The following is a 23,333-nucleotide window of genomic DNA, read 5'->3' on the forward strand; positions in this document are numbered from 1 at the left end:
GCGATGACTGTTGAGGAGTTTTCACAACCCGGAACATTTCCAGGCAGAACACATTCAGTCAGAGGAAAGGAAGGCGGAACTAATCTCTCCCGGTCACTGCTGTGTGGAGGAAGGTGTTTCGTGTTGCACCGCCGCTGTTTAGGTCACGTGTGTAGAAGCAGCATGGCGGAGGAGACGCAGGAATTGCAGCCCGGTGGTGCTGGTAAAAAGAGACAGCGAGAAAGCAAGCCTGGTGAGTGAGGGGCAGAGCCCTTGTCTGGAGATATCCGCGTTGTTTCTATTGCCTGACCTGCCATTAGGGTTGCCACTTCATCCATTTAATCCAGGACACATTAATTACACAGGTTCTGTGGCTGATTAAGGTGGTAATTAAACTCACTGAGTGCCTTATCTGCATTATTTTAGCCTCAGAACCTGTGTAATAAATGTGTCCTGGATTAAAGGGATGAGGTGGCAACCCTACCTGTCATGCGGTTGGCCTTGCATATGCTTATGCATTGAGAGTCAGTGCAGTCCTATACCCACATGGGAGGAATAGAGTGCAGTCCTATACCCACATGGGAGGAATAGAGTGCAGTCCTATACCCACATGGGAGGAATAGAGTGCGGTCCTATACCCACCATGGGAGGAATAGAGTGCGGTCCTATACCCACCATGGGAGGAATAGAGTGCGGTCCTATACCCACCATGGGAGGAATAGAGTGCGGTCCTATACCCACCATGGGAGGAATAGAGTGCGGTCCTATACCCACCATGGGAGGAATAGAGTGCGGTCCTATACCCACCATGGGAGGAATAGAGTGCGGTCCTATACCCACCATGGGAGGAATAGAGTGCGGTCCTATACCCACCATGGGAGGAATAGAGTGCGGTCCTATACCCACCATGGGAGGAATAGAGTGCGGTCCTATACCCACCATGGGAGGAATAGAGTGCGGTCCTATACCCACCATGGGAGGAATAGAGTGCGGTCCTATACCCACCATGGGAGGAATAGAGTGCGGTCCTATACCCACCATGGGAGGAATAGAGTGCGGTCCTATACCCACCATGGGAGGAATAGAGTGCGGTCCTATACCCACCATGGGAGGAATAGAGTGCGGTCCTATACCCACCATGGGAGGAATAGAGTGCGGTCCTATACCCACCATGGGAGGAATAGAGTGCGGTCCTATACCCACCATGGGAGGAATAGAGTGCGGTCCTATACCCACCATGGGAGGAATAGAGTGCGGTCCTATACCCACCATGGGAGGAATAGAGTGCGGTCCTATACCCACCATGGGAGGAATAGAGTGCGGTCCTATACCCACCATGGGAGGAATAGAGTGCGGTCCTATACCCACCATGGGAGGAATAGAGTGCGGTCCTATACCCACCATGGGAGGAATAGAGTGCGGTCCTATACCCACCATGGGAGGAATAGAGTGCGGTCCTATACCCACCATGGGAGGAATAGAGTGCGGTCCTATACCCACCATGGGAGGAATAGAGTGCGGTCCTATACCCACCATGGGAGGAATAGAGTGCGGTCCTATACCCACCATGGGAGGAATAGAGTGCAGTCCTATACCCACCATGGGAGGAATAGAGTGCAGTCCTATACCCACCATGGGAGGAATAGAGTGCAGTCCTATACCCACCATGGGAGGAATAGAGCTTACCACTAGTTAAAGAGGCCCTGTCATCTCCCCATGCACATTACAATCTGGAGGTTGTGCTGCATCTTCTCTGCCCTTCTTTTGACAGCCCCAACTACAGGCTTCTTGTGACTAAATAGTTAATTTGGACCAAACTTCTCCAAATGAATTATACACTTCACTAAGAAAAGATCATGTATAATCTGTATGTAGCCTCATCTCTAGTATACATCACTGTGTTCTGGAAGCTGGGTGAGAACTTCCCATTCCTGGAGTCTGGCTGAGCGCTGCTCTGTTATTCACAGGAAGCTTTGTATTCTATGAATGAATATAAGGCCTCCTCTGGCTGAGTTGGAGAGGCACGGATGACATTTAAAAAATTCTAGGCAATCCCTGAAAACGTTTTTCTTTAGCAAAGCCTATCTAAAAACTGTACTTTTATGGAAAATGTTTCTCTTTAGAGAAGCCTACCTAAAATCTGTACTTTTATTTTCTCCAACAGCCCATCCCCCACAGTTAAAACCTTTTGTATAACTTAACCCATTCTTTTAGATTGTTGGCTCTAACGAGCAGGCCCCTCTGATTCCTCCTGTATTGAATTGTATTGTACGTGTACTGTTTGTCCTAACGTAAAGTACTGCATAAACTGTTAGTGCTATATAAATCCTGTATAATAATAATGTGAAGATTAAATAGGCAGCCATAACACTTGAATTTCCTCTAAATGGCTGAACTAGGAATCGACCGATTATCAGTGGGGCCGATATACACTTTATTTGAAGAATCGATATGGGTCACAAACTTATGGCTATGACCGATATTGGTCTCCTCCTGTCCTGCTGCAGCTGGCATCTTTTTGGGCCCACAATGTCATCGGCCTGGGTAGAAGAAGCCAGGACTCAGAGAAGCTTTTGCAGGCCCAGTGAGCGGAGCACACAACGCCATTATATATGTTGTGCCACGCACCTCCGCGCACTGTGCCTGCACATTCTGACTGAGTCCTGGCTGCTTCTTCCCGGATAGGGCAAAGGCTGCCGTCTCCCTCGCCTGCACACCACGGAACAGCTGGAACAGAGAGGACATGCCAGCCACTCACCCACAGCCCCTGTGCCAGCCAGCCAGCCACCCACTCGCAGCAGGGTGCTAGCCAGTCAGCCACCCACGCCAGGATGCCATCCAGCCAGTTTTACCCTTATCTGTATTCTATAAACTCTTTCAAATTTCAATGCAGATGGATGCAAATAGAAAAAGTAAAAGTGTGATCCGGGACTATTTCTCATCTCAACCATCTCCAGGAAAAGCAGCAGTGTGCCACACATGTATAAACAATGTGAGCATGGGATTTGCCACTGCAAAAACCAAAAATTCATCAAATCTTTGGGCCCATCTAAGAGTTCATCATGTTGAATTATATAATGCAGCACAGAAAAACAAAGTGAAATACCCATCCAGACTACAATAAGAGATATGTTTCAGAAAAAAAACAGGTGGCTAAATTCGTATGTAAGATGCCAACTTTTGGACAGAGTAATCACAGAAATGATGACTACTGATAATCAGCCATTTACAATAGTGTCTGACTCTAGATTTAAATAGGTGTTGTCTATAGCTGAGCCAAGGTACACACTGAAGAGTGAAAAGTATTACCGTACCGAAATGCTGGGAGAGATTCACCAAAAGGTCGCTGAGAAAGTAAGGACTATGCTGCAACCAGAGAATGCTGGCAACTCGCTCTCATTCACGACTGACTGCTGGTCAGGACAAACAGTCACTGAGTCTTACATGCCACTACATTGACAGCGGATGGACAAGAAGGCATTTGGTGTTAAATTCAAAAGTGATGCAAGGATCCCACACTGGGGAGTACATTAGAGAAATGTTTCTAGGCATGCTTGAAGACTTGGGAATAAACAAAGACCGAGTGATGCTGGTGCTTTAAGACAGCGGAGCAAGCATGGTAAAGGAATGAGGCTTGCGGAAGTGTCACACACCCTGCAACTTAAGGTAAATGATGGTCTGTCAAGTCAAAGAGCTTTGCTTGATATAATTGGCATGTTGAAGTGCGCAGGCCATTTCCACCATTCAGTCCTTGCCAAGCAGCGACTGAAGTGCATTCAGGAAGATTTTGGCCTACCCCAAAACAACTTGATTCAGGCTGTTTCAACACGATAGAACTCAACACTTCACATGCTGCAAAGAATGCTGGAACAGAAGCGAGCTCTTAGCATCTATTCGGGTGAACATGGAGGATACACTTATCCTACTGCTGATCAGTGGGACATTGTAGCCAATGTCATTGAGACCCTCCACCCCATAGAGGAAGTGACACTAGAGGTGAGTCATTATGACTCATCTGTATAATCTGTTCTATGTCTGAGAGTGCTGAAGATGCTTCTTCAAGGGAGTGAAGGACCCAACACGTGGCATTAAACATGTAGGCAGGCCATGATGGACAGCCTCACCAAATGTCCTGAGAAGCACGAAGAGAATAAAACTGTTGTGCTTGCATGTCTTTTATATCCTCGATACAAGAATCATGCTTTCTCTTCTGATGACGTATTGGCCAAGGCAAAACAATGGCTGACAGAAGATATTCAACAGGAGGTTCCTGCCGAAATGTCAAGTCAGGAAGAGAAGGTTTCTAATCTGGAAGAGGAGGATGCTGCAAAAACAGACAAATGGACAGGAGAGAATCTTCATTGTGGTCGAATTGATGGAATGTTCAGTGTTTTATTGGGGCCTCATGCAGAGGATTCTTCTGAATCTGCAGTAATCATCTCTATTTGAAGGAACCAGTAATTTGACAGAAGTGGTGATCCTCTTCAGTGGTGGAAAGAAAATGAGGCACGCTACAAAAGACTTGCCTCTCATGCTAGAAGATACCTTTCTGCTCCTCCTTCCTCAGTACCAAGTGAGCGTGTTTTTAGTGAAATGACAGCAATATATGAAAAAACAGAAGCCGTTTAACAGGAGAACATGCTGAAATGTTATGCTTTTTGCACTATAATATTGTTACACTTAACTGGGAGTATTGAAGTAAGTGTAGTGTCCACTATCTATCTTTTTGCACTGCGGTAGTGATTTAAATGTAATCATTGCACTGCACTGCAGCAGTTTGCCATTTTTCGATGTTTTGGGAAGCCTTTAATAAGTTATTTTTCAAGTGCTTTATTATTCACTGTTGTCTACTTCTAGACCTCGTTCGTTCACACCATGGTGCAGACAGAGACGTCAGTTTTTCTGCACACATTCTGCAAGTGCACAAAAAAAAAATGGTTCTTCTCTCTTCTCTTCTTCTCTTCGTGCTCTGTTTACACCACAACGTGCAGATTTTTTTCTGCGCAGGAATATGCCATGTGTTGTCGTCACTGTGTCGTGTATGCAGTTTTCTGCACAGGAAAAAAGGGCAGATAACTTACCCGCATTGTAAAACTGATGTGTCAATGACATATGGTGAAGGGTGCTGTGACTGTTGCATAAAATGCAGCATATCTTTTTTTTTTTTTTTTTTTTTTTTTTAATTACACAAAGCATCCACAACCTACCTCATCACAATGTTATGGTGGTTACAGGCCAGGGCACACAGAAAATAAATGTGTTCTGGATGCCATTGCGTTAGGCACTGCAGTGCACCACTTACTGACCATCCACCGTGTATTTACGTTGGTACTTTGCCGTTAAATACTGGGGTTATGGCAGTAGCTAACTGCCACAACCCTGGTATTTTTTTAAACGGAGGGTGATCCACTTTAACATAAGTGTGGTCCCAGCTGCGGATTTTGAGAATTGTGAGAGAACCGTGATCTTTATTCGAAGCCAAAAAATCGTGATTCTCATTTTTGCCAGAATCGTGCAGCTCTACATTAGAGTGGGGAGTTGGAGGCAGCACAATACTGGATGGAGGGCAGGATCTGCCTCAGATAACATTTTCAGTTAACCAGCAGGTGATTGCCGGCATCCCAGCAACCAATCACCAGCTTATTAATGTGAAAAGTTACCTCTGGCAGCTCCCACTCCACCCCCCCTCCCCCCTCCATCCAGTACTGTGCTGCCTCCTGCTCTGCTGTACACACTCTGTCCGGTAGAGTGCTATCTACACAGCGCTTTGTGTATGTGTGTGAGGGAGGAGTATGATGTAAAGGGGGCAGAGGACTCTTTCATTGAGGACAAATGACACTTGGGGGGGGCGGCACAGGACACTACAGTGGGGATATTTTCTATACAAGGGCATGAATCAAATCCTGGGGCACAGCTCTATCAACAAAAGTATATCCAATAAAACATGTTTTAAATTCTGAATAATTCTATACAGTTTCTCTATAAGTAGAGTACATGTGAGTTTGATAACAGTGTATTTCTTGGCTTTATACAGCTATAGATGAATCTGAACTTCTCACAGTCCCAGATGGCTGGAAGGAAGAGCCCTTCACTAGAGAGCATAACCCTAAAGGATTGTTGGAGGAGAGCAGCTTTGCCACATTGTTTCCCAAATATAGAGAAGCTTATCTGAAGGAGTGCTGGCCATTAGTGCAGAAAGCTTTGGCGGAAAGTGTAAGTAACTTCATTTACCAGTCATAATAATTTGCAGATAAAGACGTCTGTGTTTGGCAACAAATATGTGGAACTCCAGCAACACTGCTAAATACACAGGGGGTACATACAGTTTGTGTGCATTGCCTACGTAATGGTAATAATGTCCAAATACTTTTGTGAATCATACATCCCTGATGCACTGCTTTTTATCATTACCTGCCTGCTCATTGGATGATCAATTAGCACTGTCATATTAAAGGTTTCCTGCCTCCTGTAAGCTACTTTGTCACCTAAAGCAATGCCAGATGAGTAAAGTATTCGATTGACATTGAAGCAGAGATAATACTCTTGATTAATATACCTTAATTCACAGTCTGTTTTCTGATGTGCAGGGGATTTCTGGTAGGTGACATAAAGATGCATTTTCTGCATTTATATCAGCATTATTTAAAAATCCATTTATTGGACTAAATTATGTTTTATTCAAATTCTTCTCTTAAATTGGTTGTTAAACCACTGATAAAAAATCACCCCAGCCCCTCTGCAATATAACAATAAGTGTCCCTGTGTCTGTGCTATAGAAAAAATATGCCAAACTGTACCTAAATCAGAGTGGCTCCCGGCACTCAGCTGACTCCTCAGCTCTCTCTTCTGCCCGGCTGACAGCTCCAGCGGGCGGGGTAGAGCACTGCCGCTGTCAGCTGAGGAGGAGGGGAAGAAAGGAGAAAGCCGAGCGGTCACGTGATAACCGGGACCTGCTCTGGTATTGGTACAGATTTTTTCTATAACACAGACACAGGGGCACTTATTGCTCTATTACAGAGGGGATTAGATGATTTAATATTAAATATAAGAGCAGCAGGAGGGGGGGAGGCGGGCACTGACACAAGCAGAAGGGTAGGGAGGGGAGGGGGAAGAAGGACAGAGCAGCGCTGTGGATGACGGAGGCATGTAAACTGACCAGTGTTGGGGCTCAGCAACCATCATAAACCATGGTCAGTTTATAGAAGGGAGGGTATAGCCAGGCTGGATCAGCCAGGTATTTCAGGTATTACAGGGGGCCAAATGACACAGCACAGGCACTGTGCTGTATAACATGTTTTAAGGGAACAGGATCTGTTTTGTTTTTTAGGGTAACAAAAGCTTTACCTTTGAATGAGAGAAACTTGTGCTCTAAAAGAATATTCTGGACATGACCATATGTAAATAATGGTCATTGTCAGAATATAAAGTCTGAAACAAGGCTTTCTTTCCTATTGAAAGAGAAACAAAAGAAAAATTTACTTTAGGACGAAAGAAAACAAACTGACAGATTTCAACTCTTTTTAAGCCACTAAAAAAGTGGCTTTATTGTTGTTGGTGTCCCCCATTGACACAATTTTCTCTCAATTTTTGTCCTGCTGACAGGTCTCTGACATTGACATGTCACTATGCTTCAAACTGAACTTGGTGAAAGTTCAGAGCGCTGTCTTCAGTATGTTTCCTTTACAGTAGAGCTATCATTAGGTTAATCTCCTGCTACCCTGGCCACTAAAATCAGAAAAAAATTAATAGAACATGTTATAAAATTATTTTGTGCAGAAGCAATGGCTCCTGGTCTAGTGGTCAGTTACTTGACCAGAAACCTAGGTATTAGTCATGCACTGTTTTCTGAAAGGGAAGATCAGAGCTAGGGCTGCAACTAACGATTATTTTAATAATCGATTAGTTGCCGATTTATTTTTTCGATTAATCGGATAAAATCATAAAAAAAACTCAATATGCCTTTTTTTTTCATTTATTTAAAATAATAATAATGAGCAAACAGAGTGTAAGTGCCGGTTCACACTTGTGCGATGCTGGAAGGCTGCGTATTCGCAGCCTGTTCCCGCATCGCATCCGCACAAGAAGCAGTTCACACTGCCATATGCGATACGCAGGGGTGTCTGACAGTTCGCACAGGATCGGATCGCACAAGTGTGAACCACTGTGCGATCCGATCCTGATGCGGCTGAAAAAAAGGGTCCTGTGCGTCTTTTGTGCGGGTGCAGTGCGAAACAGCGCACCCGCAGTAGTGTGAACCAGCCCTTAGTGCCGGTTCACACTTGTGCGGTTTGTGAGATCGCATGTAATTCGGAGCGCACTGCTCCTAAATTACATGCGATCTCATGTGTGGATGCGAGTTCAGCCATACACTTTGTATGGCTGAATTTGCAGCGCATCCGCAGCAAAACACGTACATGAGGCATTTTTTGAGCCGCCTCAGAATCGGATCGCACAGTTGTTCACATTTGTGCGATCTGCAAGTTTGCACAGAATCAGATCGAGATCAAACTGGGGGTGTCGTTAACATTTAATTGACACCCCCTGCGTATCGCATATGGCAGTGTGAACTGCCTCTTGTGCGGATGCGATGCGGGAACACGCTGCATATTCACAGCGTTCCTGCATTGCACAAATGTGAACCGAGCCTTATACCAAAAAACTTTTTTTTTTTTTTAATTAAGCTGCTATATACTGTAAATAATATAATAAATGCTTATCTAGATAAGAGTTAATATTCCTTATAAGGTGTAATATTATAATAGAAAAATAAGTGAATAAAAACATCCCTGTCAGCCATAGATATGAAATGGGGAGCATAGAAAGACCCCCTATATGTGCTATATGGACGTTTTTAATCACTTATTTTTCTATTAGAATATTGCACTTTATAAGGAATATTCACTCTTATCTGGAGAAGCTTTTATTATATTTTTTGGCGGGCTGCATTGCATGGACAGTCACAGGACACAGGACACTAAGGTTGGCACTCACGTTCTGCTGCTTCTGTCCGCTTTTTCTCCCTCGCCTCGATATGACTCACTCCCTCACTGACATCAGCAAGAGGGCAGAGAGGAAAGGCAGAGAGGAAAGGCAGAGAGGAAAGGCAGAGAGGAAAGGCAGAGAGGAAAGGCAGAGAGGAAAGGCAGAGAGGAAAGGCAGAGAGGAAAGGCAGAGAGGAAAGGCAGAGAGGAAAGGCGGAGGGAGGGGGGAGGTCACGGAAGTGCAGAGCTGTGAGAGAGACAGTGAATGCAGCCGTCGGCTTCACAGAGCAGACAGAGCTCGCTGACAGCCGGGGAAAGTTCACAAAGCAGCATAACTAAGCGACGGAGCAACTAATTGATAATGACAATCGTTGACAACGATTGTTATGGTCGATTTAGTCGATTAGTTGTTTCAGCCCTAATCAGAGCCACTAGTCTTTATTGCTGTCTGTTGTGAGATTTATACATTCTTTACCAGCTTATAGGCAGGGACAATTCTCTAGTAAAGACTTTTGTGATAAAGTATTTCTAAGCATCTAATTCCCAGTTTTTTTTTTTCTTTTTTGCAGTTTGTGAAAGCAGAATTAGATTTAATTGAAGGCAGTATGACCGTTGCCACTACTAAAAAGACATTTGACCCTTATATTATTATAAGGGCAAGGGACATGATAAAGCTTTTGGCCAGAAGTGTACCATTTGAGCAGGTGAGTTTTCTTTTACTCTCTCATTTTCTGTGTTGATTTGTAGATTCCTTATGCAAGGCACCAGAGAAAAGACTTTTCAGTAAGGCTTACGTAGAAAAGGCCACACATGCACAGTACCTTTGGGCCTGCTGGCTCAAATGAGGACAGGAGCGCTGAAGATCTTGCATCCCAGTCCACAATGCCTTTTGATTTTAGCTCTGTAGCTGGGGGGAAGTAGCAGCTTTTGGAGTTGAAGGGTGAGGTGATGTTGGGATTAAGTTATTTAAAAAAATAAAAAGTCTTTGAGGCCTAGTTCACACAGGCTTCAGCTTGTATAACAGTAGTGTGAGCATCAAGCTTTTCAAAGCTTTCAGCAGCTTGCTTTAAGCTTTAATGTATCCTTTAGCCCCAGTTTGGGAATGTTAACCTATTTCTTGACCGTGTAACGCATCTAGTGACGAGAGGTGGGCTTTAATGGCCAGCCACCTGCACATGTGTCCACAGCGGACTGACGTGTGCTGAGAGTCCACCCCCACTAAAGCCAATTTTAATAAGGTTTACCCTCCCTATTACTGAAAGTGGTAATTTGCACCAACTTATAGCTTTCTGTTTAAATTTAATTAACAGTGGGTTGAAAAGGTTGTAAACCCCCCTTAATGCCTTTTGCCTATAGGTAAGCCTATAATAGGGCTTACCTATAGGTACTGTAAATATCTCCTAAACTTGCACAGTTTAGGAGATATTTACATTGCATGCAGCCAATGATGTAATCGGCGCATACGCTCTGAATAAAAGGCCACCCGTACCGTTCCTTCAGAGCCCTGTGCCATGAACGGCGGCTCCCGCGCGCATGCGCGGGAGTGATGTCATTGTCCCTCTGGCCAATCAGATGGCCGTAGGACGCGAACCAGGAAGAAGGACGGTCGAAAATGTCTGCCATGTTATCGGTGCGGGGGCTTCGTTCTAAGGTAAGTATTTCATAATGGGCTAATATGGGATGCATACTAGCTCATTATGCCTTTTTGTCTTCCAGGTTTTTCTTTTTTATATATTTTTTTTTTTCTGAGGTTTACAACCTCTTTTTATTTAAATCTGCATACCTAGAGCTATCCTGATGTATAGCTATCCCCGGGTATTTAAATGTTTTTACCATCTTTATCTGAGAAGCAATTGGCGTCAAGGGGGTTCTGAGAGGGTCAACTGGCAAGAGAACAGACTTATTCCAATTTTATATTAAAGCCTGAATAAGATCCAAAGGTAATAATAGGAGGCATCAGGCCTTATAATAGATGTAGATGTATCACTCAAAAATAATAATGCACCGTCTGCATACAATGCCAATTTCTCCTCCGTCTTGCCTCTCCGATATCCCACTATTCGAGAAGCATTCCGAATAGCTGTGACTGGCAGCTCCAATGCCAAAGCAAATAGGGGAGACAGCAGGCATCCCTGCTTAGTGCCTCTACTCCTAGTCTAAACGGTGCAGATAAAGTATTGGTAATTCTAATACGGGCTATTGGGGCTTGATGTAACTTAAACCCATGTAATAAATTCCTCTCCTAGGTTAAATTTGGCCAAAACCTGCCATATCTAACCCTACTTCAAACTATCAAATGCCTTGACAGCATCTAAAGACAAACTCGCTCCATCACCAGCATTACTAGATGGGTTCTGAAGACCATTGTTGACCTATCGGGAATGAATCCTGATTGATGTTGCACAAGCATTGTTATAACATTAGACAGGCGGGTAGCCAGCACCTTAACCTGAATTTTAAGATCCAACGTCCACTGAGAAATTGGTCTTTAAGAATCTATCCTTGGATCCAGTAGCACCACATTTATTGATTCATACATAGATTCACAGAATACAAAACTGCCTATGACTGAGTGTGTCTCAGACCAAGTCTGCATTGCTTGGGGTGTTTCACTGTGTTCTATGTGTAGCTGAATTTACATGCAGTACTCCGAAACACTGCAGCACTTAATGAAGGAAATAGTACATTTGAACCAGCTTGGTCAAAGTGACAGGAAACCTGGACATCAGCTTTAAGCTGTACGGGATTTCTTGGTGCTGTATAACTTAAGAAAATAAGTGATATGCATGTTTCGCCCTTTTAATGTCCTTTTTATACTTAAAGCAGAGTTGCAGCCACCTGTCAAAAATTAAGTCAGCAGCTACAAAAAGTGTAGCTGCTGACTTTTAAAAAAACAGCCATTCACCTGTCCCACGGTCCAGCGGTGCACTTAGCCTAGCCATCTTTATCATCTGTCCTCCCTCAGCGGTGCTGGCATCCTTCAATATGGGCACCCGGCTGTGACAGCTTGCAGGTTCACAGAAGGGTGCCCACTGCGCATGCGTGTGGCTTTTTGAGAATGGTAAATTCAGTCTTCTGGGACCTGGTAGTGTCCCAGAAGACTGCAGGGGGGAGGGAGGAAGGAGAACTTCAGTTGCCAAGTGCCGCAGTGCCCCGAAGGAATTGGGAGCAGGTACCTGTCTAAATCAGGTACCTGCTCCTTCCCCCCCCCCCCCCCCGCTCCTCAAAAGTGCCAATTGTGCAAAAAGAGCAGGGGATGAGTTCTTAAAGCAGCCTCTTTTGGGCGGAGTTCTGCTTTAAAGACTACAAAAAGCCATACATTCATACTAGTTATTTGTTAGAGCTTAATGTTTTCTCTTTTGTATTTTTTTGTAAGGATGCATTTTTAAATGCAGTTGTCTCAGAATACAGTCACAAAATCCTAACCTTAACTTTTGGTTACCCCTTATATAGGTGTTCCTATTACCGTTGCCTGATGCAATTATCTGTGATTTTTATTTTATTTTTTTTCTGCCATATGAGAAAATAATATGATTGATAACTGTTATTTCATCTTTCATCCCCTCAGGCTGTAAGGATACTCCAAGACGACATGGCCTGTGATATTATTAAAATTGGCACGTTAGTTCGAAATAGGGAAAGGTTTATTAAAAGGAGACAACGGCTTTTGGGACCTAAGGGATCTACTCTGAAGGTATTTTATAGAATGGTCATCTCTGCGCTAGTATATTGTTTTAATAAGAAATTCTATTTACTGTATAATTTTTTTCAGGCCCTGGAGCTTCTCACAAATTGTTACATAATGGTTCAGGGAAATACAGTATCTGCTCTTGGACCCTTTAACGGCCTTAAAGAGGTAATCTAAAAGATGCTTAAATTTGCATGAGTATTTTGCTATGAATGTGTATGAGTGATTGCATTGCTCTTTTAGGCAATGTATTCATAGTGTAATTTTGGAAAGGAAGTTCATTGTTAAACACCTAAGGCAGGCCATACATGATTCATATTTTTTCGTTCCATCAGCAGGTTGAACAAAATAAAAGATCCAATTTCCCATATACACATTCAATGTCACTCCTGCTGAGCTATTGCATTCTGCCGGCGGGGAACCTTCAGAATGATCAATATTGCCGACTATAGCCGGTGACACTGGTCTTTTGGGAAAAAACCAACAGGCTGGTTGTACACAAGTTGAACCATAGATCAACTTGTATCTAACCAGCTAGTCCATTCGCCTGGTCCCTGCTGAACTGGCCAAATTTCAATCCATGTATGACCAGCTTAAAGCGGTAGTAATCCTGCTTTTTGACACTTTTACCTACAGGTAAGCCTATAATAAGGCTTACCTGTAGGTACAAATAATATCTCCTAAACCGGCACGGTTTAGGAGATATTTGCAGTGCATGCAGCCGCTCGCGCAAGCGCTCTAAAGGTCCAGGGGGACCTTTTAATTATGTTTGCCGGGAGCTTGCCAGAAAATCACTCCCGCGCGCATGCGCGGGATTGACGTCATCGCGGCTCCGGCCAATCATCGCGCCGGAGCCGTCTCTTCCGGCCAATCACCGCGCCGGAGCCGCCGAACCCGGAAGAGACGGCGAGGGATCATGGCAGCGCCCGCAGCGATGTCCGGGGGTCCGTGTCAGGGCTTCGTTCTAAGGTAAGTTACACATAATGGGCTAGTATGCGATGCATACTAGCTCATTATGCCTTTGTCTTTTTTTTTTTTTAGTGTTTGCAACCACTTTAAGGATCCCCATGGGAATGGAATATCTCTTTAGTCCATGGGTGTCCATAGAAGACAATGGATTACTTTCCCATTGTTCTAAGTATAATTACTGTATGTTAAATCTTACCAGCACATTCCCATCATTCCTACCACTGTCATTTCACATCAAGTGAACTGTAGAAGTGTCTGCTGTGGCTGCAGAAAAGAAAGGTGTATATCTAAAATGATTGACACTAATCACATCCACAGTTTGTTCATTTGCCTAAAATGGTACTGTGTTGGTTGGTATGTAAGCAGCACACAGTTTATAATTTGGTCACATATCAGGAGGCAGAAATGAAATTCAGAGGAATAAGTGCAGGATCATAAACATCGACCCTTTGGAGGATCAGAAACATTGACTTTTTAGGACAGAGCAGCAGTAATAGAATGGAGTTACAATAACAGAACTGATGAGGTTTCACAGAAATGTAAAATACTTTGCTGGTATGCAAATACCATTGTAGCTGTTTGAAAAGTAAACGTGGTGTTTTTTTTTTTTTTTTTTAACCCACTGCAATTGACAGTTAAAAACAAGCCCAAGTCCTACAGGGTATGGTGAGATTAGCTGAAAAGCTTAGTTCATCTTTGTAAAAAAAGAAAAATATATCCTATGCAGTCAACAAGCTGCAGTAGGTAACCGTAAATTCAGCAGGTTTTATAAATCCTCATTAATGTATGTGCCATACCTGTAGGTAACTGTAGCCTGCCCGAAAAACTCTCCCAACATTCTGAATAGCTCCGTCCTGTTCTGTTGCTAGATTAAGCCAGCCATTGGACACTCACCCCCAGCATTACAGGAGTGAGCACCATACTTGTTTAAAGCACCAAGCATGCGCAGTGCGCTCTTTCCTGTCACCGCCACTGAGCTCTGCACAGAGCCATGCAAATCAATTATTTTTTTTTCCCCTTGGCCAACTGTACATCCAGGACTGCTAGTTTTATTGCTGAGATATGCAGTGCATCCGGAAAGTATTCACAGCTCTTCTCTTTTTCCACATTTTGTTATGTTAAAGCCTTATTCCAAAATGGATTAAATTCATTATTTTCCTCAAAATTCTACAAACAATACCCCATAATGACAACATTAAAGAAGTTTGTTTAAAATCTTTGCAAATTTATTAAAAATAAAAAACAAAAAAAAATCCCATGTACATAAGTATTCACAGCCTTTGCGCAATACTTTGTTGAAGCACCTTTGACACCAATTACAGCCTTACATTTTTTCTTTGAGTATGATGCTACAAGCTTGGCAAACCTATTTTGGGCAGTTTCTCCCATTCTCTCAAGCCCCATCAGGTTGGATGGAGAGCGTTTGTGCACAGCCATTTTCAGATTTTTCCAGGGATGTTCAATCAGGTTCAAGTCTAGGCTCTGGCTGAGACACTCAAGTACATTCACAGAATTGTCTCGTAGCCACTACTTTTTGGCTGTGTGCTTAGGGTCCTTGTCCTGTTGGAAGATGAACCTTTGCCCCAGTATGAGATCCAAAGCGCTCTGGAGCAGGTTTTCATCAAGGATGTCTCTGTGCATTGCTGCATTCATCTTTCCCTTGATCCTGACTAGTCTCCCAGTTCTTGCTGCTGAAAAACATTCTTACAGCATGATGCTACCACCACCATGCTTCATTGTAGGGATGGTATTGGCCAGGTAATGAGCAATGCCTTGTTTGCTCCAGACATGACGCTTGCTATTTTAGGCCAAGGAGTTCAATCTTTGTTTCATCAGACCAGACAATTTTGTTTCTCATGGTCTGGGAATCCTTCAGGTGCCTTTTGGCAAACTCCAAGCCAGCTGTCATGTGCTTTTTACTAAGGAGTGGCTTCTGTCTGGCTGCTCTACCATACAGGCCTTATTGGTGGAGTGCAGCAGAGATTTTTGTCCTTCTGGAAGGTTCTCCTCTCTCTACAGAGAAACACTGGAGCTCTGTCAGAGAGTGACAATCAGGTCCTTGGTCACCTCCCTAACTAAGGCCCTGGTGGTTCCAAACTTTTCATTTTAGGGATGATGGAGGCCACTGTACTCATTGGAACCTTCGAAGCTTCACCCTTCCCCAGATCTGTGCCTCGATGCAATCCTGTCTCGGTGGTCTACAGACAATTCCTTGGACTTCATGACTTGGTTTGTGCTCTGGCATGCAATGCTAACTGTGGGACCTTTATATATAGACAGGGGTGTCACTTTTCAAATCATGTCCAATCAACTGAATTTACCATAGGTGGGCTCCCATCAAGTTGTAGAAACATCTCAAGGATGATCAGTGGAAACACATGAGCTCAATAATTTTGAGTGTCATTGCAAAGGCTGTGAATACTTATGTACATGTGATTTTTTTTTTTTTGTTTAATTTCTAATACATTTGCAAAGTTTTAAAACTTCTTTCACATTGTCATTATGGGGTATTGTTTGTAGAATTTTGAGGAAAAACGATACATTTAATTCATTTTGGAATAAGGCTGTAATGTAACAAATGATAAAAAAAAAGTGAAGCCCTGTGAATACTTTCTGGATGCAATATAGCCATCAATTATTTTAAATGTAATATGCCTGTTTTTGGCTTGTTGGGCATCATCGTTTTATAAATTCCAAGGCATTCTGTATTCAATTATTAGCTTTCAGCCCAAAAGTCAGAGCTCTGGCATGCTTCTCATCCCTCAATGTAACAACATCAAGACTGTGACCAATACCTGAAAAACCACAATTGCTCTTTATAGGACTTTGAATGCAACTTCTATCCAAAAAATAAGATATAATAGCATTTATTTTCTCGATTTAAAAGGTTTGAACCACATATATTACATCACGTTACATGGTATAAAATATTGTACAAAATTGGGTTACATCATCAGGAAGTGTAATCCAAATGGTATCCCGCAGAGCTGATGCTTTAGCTTGCAGTTATTGGATTGTTGGTTGCCCTGCTTAGTTTAGGGACTCCCACTGTGTTTCAAAATATTTATAACAATTATCTTCTTTAGGGATCAGATATCACTATAATTTGTCGCAGCAGTCCTATAGGAAAAAAGTCTGAATCCTTGTTAGTAGACTCCCAGTCATCGGGATCCCCATCAGTGAATTCTGAGACCACCACTTGCATTGCAGGATAAAAGCATGAAATACTGTGCTTATAGCATAGTTTCACCTGTGTTGGACATCCATCCACTAGTATGTCCGATAGATTTGTAAGATCCAACACAGGAGTGTTCTTGTGAGAAACAGGGGTATGTTTGAGCTCTGACTTGAAGCTAAAAGTTAATCACATTCTAGGTTTGGGGATAGCCAGAGTACTTTAGCTTGTAGAGTGTATGTGCAGGTGCCAGTATGTGAATATACCTAAAGTGGTTCTAGAGGTAGAAGGTTTTTTACCTTAATGCATTTTGTAGGTAAAAAAAAAAACTTCTGTGTTGAGCTCCCCCCAAATACCTGAGCCGATCTCGATCCAGCGATGTGCCAGAGAGCAGCTGCTCTCTCCTCACATGGAGGCAGAAGCGGGAACCAATGGGTGTCAATCACAGCCTGTGAGAAGGAAACAGAAGGTGGGGCTGAGCTGCATTGTGTGTATCAATAGACACACACGGTACGGCTGCACGAGTGCTCCAGTAGCAAGAAGCTTGTTATGAGGGCACTTTGAAGTGGGGAGGTACCAGAAGAGCTGTTGGAGGACCCCAGAAGAGGAGGATCAGGGCTGCTCTGTGCAAAACCATTTCACAGAGCAGGTAAGTATGACATCTTTATTTTGAAAAAAGTACCTTTTAATCACTTTAATAGCTTATAATGGTTTAAAAAGTTATTTATGTAGACCACAGTGTTACTCTGGACTGGAATGTCTCTTCACACAGTGTCAATGCTATACAAACCACCTCTTATCAGATTTAGTCTAGTATAAAAAATATCTGCTTTGAATTTTTCCAGTGGTATTACGCTTTTCTTTTCCTTTTTTTAACCCCGACAGGTTAGAAAAGTTGTTCTGGACACCATGAAGAATATCCATCCTATATATAACATTAAGGTAAAGATGGTTTTGTATTTTCTTTTTGAGAACATGTCCAGCCTTTAAAAAGGTTGTACTGTGCTCATCCTCTTTCACTAGTGGATTAGCTCTTGATATTTTTGGGCATTGTGGTTGAAAGGTAATATCTATGAAATTTTCAATGATTTTATGCTGTATCCTATAGGCTTTAATGATCAAGCGAGAGTTGGCAAAAGACCCAGAGCTGAGAACAAAAAGTTGGGACAGGTTTCTGCCAACATTTAAACATAAAAATGTGAGCAAGAGGAAAGAACCAAAGAAAAAGACAATCAAGAAAGAATATACACCATTCCCACCACCACAGCCAGATAGCAAGGTATGGTACTTTGGTCAATAAGTATAAATATCCGCAAAATTTGTAAAAAAAAAAAAAAAAAAAAGCAGGGCATTTTTTTTTTTTTTTTTGTTCTCGGTCAGTCTAGGTTATTTAGGTCTTTTAAGCCTAGTGTACTGAAAACATTTTTTTTTCTTTTTTTTTTTTTTTTTTTTTAGGAAAATTGGTGCCAGATTTATAGAACAACATGTCTACTTCACACTCTCAATTATGAAAATGAATTATCAGTTAGTAAATTGTAACTAGAACCATAGTAATAATTAGTAAAGCACCGACATTTTGGCCCAACAATAGGGTTATCAGCGTTTTGCCGATAGAGAAAAAGAAACGATTTGACAGCGATTTTACCATGCTTATGGCGCGTTCATAGGTCATGTGACTCAAAAAAACAACAGCGGTGCCATTGTTTTGCAGTTCTTGCTGCAATGCATTTCAACAGGGAGGTGCAGTTTTTTTTTTTAACTAACCAAAAATGCAGCAAGCAAGAATTTTAATACCACGACGGAAGTGCAGTGTGAGGACATGCATAGAATTTTAAGGCGATACATTTTTCTTGATCTTGCACTAAAGGTGCAGGTAATGTCTGACAAATTCATATTCATTTAAATTCATGCTATTAATTAAAAAGTTGAATGTAATACAATTATATATATTTTAAAAACTGTCATTTTCAGTTTTAGCACCAAAATTTTCATTTCGGTGCACCACTGATAATTGAATAACATTTTATGTGTAAAGAACGCTCTGTGTCAGTTACTGCAATGCCAAACCCCCAACATTGGTGTCCATGCAGCAGAATACTTCAAGATTGGTGTTTAGTGCTGGAAAAAAAAAAAAAAATGAATGGTGGCCTTGTACATGTATTATGCCCAAATGTAGTGCCAGTTTAAGGCCAGTGCTTTTCACAGATTGAACCACTGTTCAAATTCAAACAGCATGCAACACTATCGACGGGATACAGAAATAAGTATCCCTACCATGTAAGAAATTAGATAATTACTTTTTCATGGCCCCTTGTACAATTGAAGAAGCTGAAGCCAATAGACATACTTGTTGGGTTAAATGATGTACTAATTATTGTAACATGGTGGCTTGTATGTCACTTCTATAAGTATGTATTTGAATCCATTTAAACTATTTCCTGTTTTGGCTTTATAGATTGACAAAGAACTGGAAAGCGGAGAGTACTTCCTGAGAAAAAGTCAGAAGAGGAAAAAGAAACTGGAAGAAATAAAAGTAATGTCTTGTCTACTACTTTTAAAACATATAATTGTATATTTGTGTATTGTATCTTAAAGAAAAGCTTTGCTCCAAACTGATAAATCAGGTTTACCTTCTTGCTTTCATGCAGTGATCTACCAGTTAATTGTATTTCCTCAGAATACTTTTTAAGCTAAAATGTCATCTTTATTTTTCAACCTCTAGACCAAACAAGCAGAAGCTGTGTCTAAACGGCAGGAAGAGAGAAACAAGGCATTTATACCACCAGAGGAGAAACCCGCAATGGAGCCCAAGAAAGGTAATAGGAGCCATGGTGGCTGTACAGCTAACATATGGCTGACCGCATATTGTATACTGCTTTTCTTTACTATACTTAGAATCTACTTTCCTAAATATAAAAGCTTTAACAGGATTTTGTATTGTAAATCTGGTTATATGGAGCATTAACAATCTTCCAAAAGAAATGATGATCTCTGTGTTAACGGAAGATAACACATTTAACATAGTTTTGTTGGTATGGTAAAGAGTACTGTTAAATTTTTACTGCAAGCTTTGATGTTAGAATAATGAAATAATGGAGAGATTGAAGCATGTTTCTAGGAGTAACAATTGTTGAAATATAGAATACAAATAGCAAGGAGTTTTTAACAATTATTCTTGTGAATAATGCTGGCATTTTCCATCCATTTGCCTTGCACATGTGTAATTGTGATCGCAAAGCTGCAACGCTGATTTTTGGACTAAGTCTAAAGGTATATATAAAAATGTGTGTGTGTGTGTGTATATATATATATATATATATATAATATATATGTATAAAAATTGTGTTGGTGCAAATTTGGATATTTTGGTATACATCTGGGCATAGGATTGAAGGAATTACAATAGAAAAATGGGGAAATTCTTGCTATTTTTTTGGTTACGCTTCTACTTAGGTGTGCACTTGGACTGTTTGTCAACTGGCTTATTGATAGTTCAGATTGTATATAAAAATAAAAAAGGTGGTATTGTATTATAGTACTAACCAAAACACTGTATGTTATATTTTCAGAGCCCACTTCCACCAAAATTGATGTGAATGCCATTAAAGAAAAAGTAAGGAAGGCAAAAGGCAAAAAGCTTGGTGCTCTTCCAGAAGCGGAAGTAAAACAAAAGTTGTTAACCTCAGACAAGAAGAAAAAGAAAAAATGATGGATGAGTTTCTCCTTCCTGAATAGAGTTTTATCAGATCGTTCTCTTCAAAGAAGATATCCCAAACCTGCAATGGTCTACATTAACATCATGTTATAAATAAGAGTTAATCTTTCGGAATATTGTGATCATCCTTTTCATAAACTGTGACCTTTTTAATTTAGCAAATCTGAGTAATTGAGGTAGCATGATAACAGTTGCTGCTTGTTTAGTACAATGACATTGTAAATGTCTTCAATCTTTTCACCACTTTTTCATGTGCATAGTTTTCCAATATTGGTTTATCTGAAATCTATTTGTATTTCAGTAAACCCAAATAGTAGTTAGGGAGTGAATGCTATTTTAAATGTACCTTTTCTGACATAGAAAAAAAAAATATTATTCATCTTAGTTCTAATGCCCAACTTTGGTCCCTTCATTTTCATAGCCTTAAAAGAAATAGTAGGTGTCAATAACTGCTGTGCAGTGATTTAATGTGTGCTTTCTTCAAACAGCATACAAAGTTTCTTTCTAGTTTTGCTGCATAGTACAGCTTTACTTCTGTTGCCCTGCTGACATGGGCCCTGTAAGTATGCACCTACCTACACTTGGCCTTTTACAAAACAAACCCACAGCATCATCTCCAGCTGCCTTTTGTAAATGGCTTAAAGCGGAGTTTCGGCCTCTGAAGCATTTTTTTCAATAAAAATACCCCCAGGACAGTCGGGGCTAGTGCATTTCAGAATGGATAGCCTCTGAACTGTTCCAGGTCGCACTTACCTTTTATGCCCCGTACACACGTGCAGATTATCTGAAGACTTTTGTCTTCAGATTTACCTTTTCTATGTAGTGCAAGGGCCTGCCGGATTGCATACAAATTGAAAGTGTTTAGGTTTGACCTCATATTATATGGTTTTGGTAAGTCTGCAGACAAAAGTCTTCAGATAATCTGCACGTGTGTACGGGGCATTAGAAGAAATACTTACCTTGAAAATGTCTTGTCCAGCGCTGCCATCTCAGGTGTGGGCAGCTGAAGCCAGTGCGTCCTCTTCGGTCCCAGAATGCCCTGCACCGGCCCCGCTCGTCAGTTCCGGTGCAGGCGCGTCATCCCTGCACAGCTTCTGGGCATGCCCAGAAGCTGTGCAGGGATGACGCGCCTGCACCGGAACTGACGAGCGGGGCCGGTGTAGGCACATTGATTCCTGGGAGCGATGACGTTCAGCTCCCCGGAGTCAATGCAAGCGGGAAGTGACAGCATGGGCTGCAGAGGGAGGAAGTAGAAGAAAGGTAAGTATATTTTCTTCAATATCAAGGTAAGTAATTGAAAAAAAAAATTGGGAGTATCCATTTCTTTTTTTAGGTGACACAGAGCAAGCGGATGGCCCGAAGTGGTTTTTAAAGTAGGCAGGGACGGACACTCAATACCTGTGCCATTGTCTTGCAGTGGGCCAGAAAACTGTACTATACAAGTAAACTACAAACTTTTTTTATTTGAATAATGCGGAGATCAAATTACTATCCTTTAAAGCAATGAAACGAAGGATGCCTATATTTAGGCTTTATCAAAGCCATTGATGAAAAAAAGTGAGTTGGCAAAGAAAATTTTGTTACGGTGACACAAAGCAATGCAACCATAAGGGTCCTTTCACACGGCCGCTCCATGTGTCCGCAAATCATCCAATCCGTTTGCGGATGATTTGCGGACATAATGTAAGTGAATGGCACTGCGGGTGTCAGCGGAATACCATCCGCTGACACCCGATTTTCCTCCTGTCAGTTCTGTTCCGTTTTTACGAATGGAACAGAACCCCATTTTTCCTTCCGTGTAAAAAACGGAAAGGAAGGAAAATCGGATGTCAGCAGTGTCATCCGCTGACATCCGCAGTGCCATATACTTACATTATGTCCGCATATCATCCGCAAACGGATGGGATGATATGCGGGCACACGGAGCGGATGACAGAAATGTCATCCGCTCCGTGGAAAAAAAAAAAAAAGTCCCGCAGCGGACCTTTCACACGGAGCGGCCGTGTGAAAGGAGCCTTAGGCTGCACAGCACATATAGTACCTTTTCAGTGGTCTTTGAAAGCCAGCCTGAAATCTATTTAAAGAAAATGTGAATGCCTGGGTACTGAGCAAACATTCATCCTCCCGCAGCCCACATTGTAAAAGAGTACTAAAACTAGAGAGTGCAAAATCTGGTGTAGCTCTGCAAGATAGCCAATCAGCTTCTAACTTCAGCTTGTTCAATTAAGCTTTGACAATAAAACCTGGAAGCTTATGTTTCTGTGCACAACTGCACCAAATTTTGCACTTTCCAGTTTTAGTAAATCAACCCTATTGCCTGAATGACCTGTGACCAAGGGCTAGCGTTTTTGGCCCTATGCAAATAATATTTTCATAAAAAAGTACCGTCTGCATACCATCCTTGGGGGGGCTCTAGTGGTGGATTATGGTTTTGGATAGTGACGGGTTTATTTCAAGTGTCATAATGTAATAAAACCTTTTTACACAAATAAATAAATATTACTTTTTCAAGAGGATATAGGCATACACAGGTTAGTGAAAGTGATGGTGTACACTAATATCATTCTAAGCCTGCAGGTGGTGCTATTTTCTAGAAAATGCAATTTTTTCCTCCAACTATCATTACAGCTGTTTGTATCATTTTTGTAAATATATATTTTTACACTTCAGTATTTATCTTTTGTGTGTGATAAATGGATGTCTTGATGCATACATGGTTTCTTGCATTTATACACGCATTTTGTTCCGTCATGAAAATTTAACGAGGACAGAGAAGATCAGGCAACCAAAGTTTAATATTTTACAGATTGCAAAAGCCAACCAATG

General features: G+C 41.8%; 1 protein-coding gene across 1 annotated transcript; it reads left to right on the top strand.

Moving 5' to 3' along the window:
* The first annotated feature begins 147 nt into the window (after positions 1-147).
* Positions 148-20,602, top strand: KRR1 (KRR1 small subunit processome component homolog). Its single transcript, XM_082256973.1, has 10 exons — positions 148-232; positions 6,014-6,192; positions 9,530-9,664; positions 12,529-12,654; positions 12,733-12,816; positions 17,678-17,734; positions 17,901-18,071; positions 19,248-19,325; positions 19,515-19,608; positions 20,362-20,602. The coding sequence occupies exons 1-10, from the start codon at positions 163-165 to the stop codon at positions 20,499-20,501; spliced, it is 1,134 nt and encodes a 377-aa protein (XP_082113099.1). The 5' UTR covers positions 148-162; the 3' UTR covers positions 20,502-20,602.
* Positions 20,603-23,333: the final 2,731 nt, after the last annotated feature.

Source organism: Pelophylax lessonae, assembly GCF_965119305.1.
Source record: "Pelophylax lessonae genome assembly, chromosome: 4".
Lineage (NCBI taxonomy): Eukaryota > Metazoa > Chordata > Amphibia > Anura > Ranidae > Pelophylax > Pelophylax lessonae.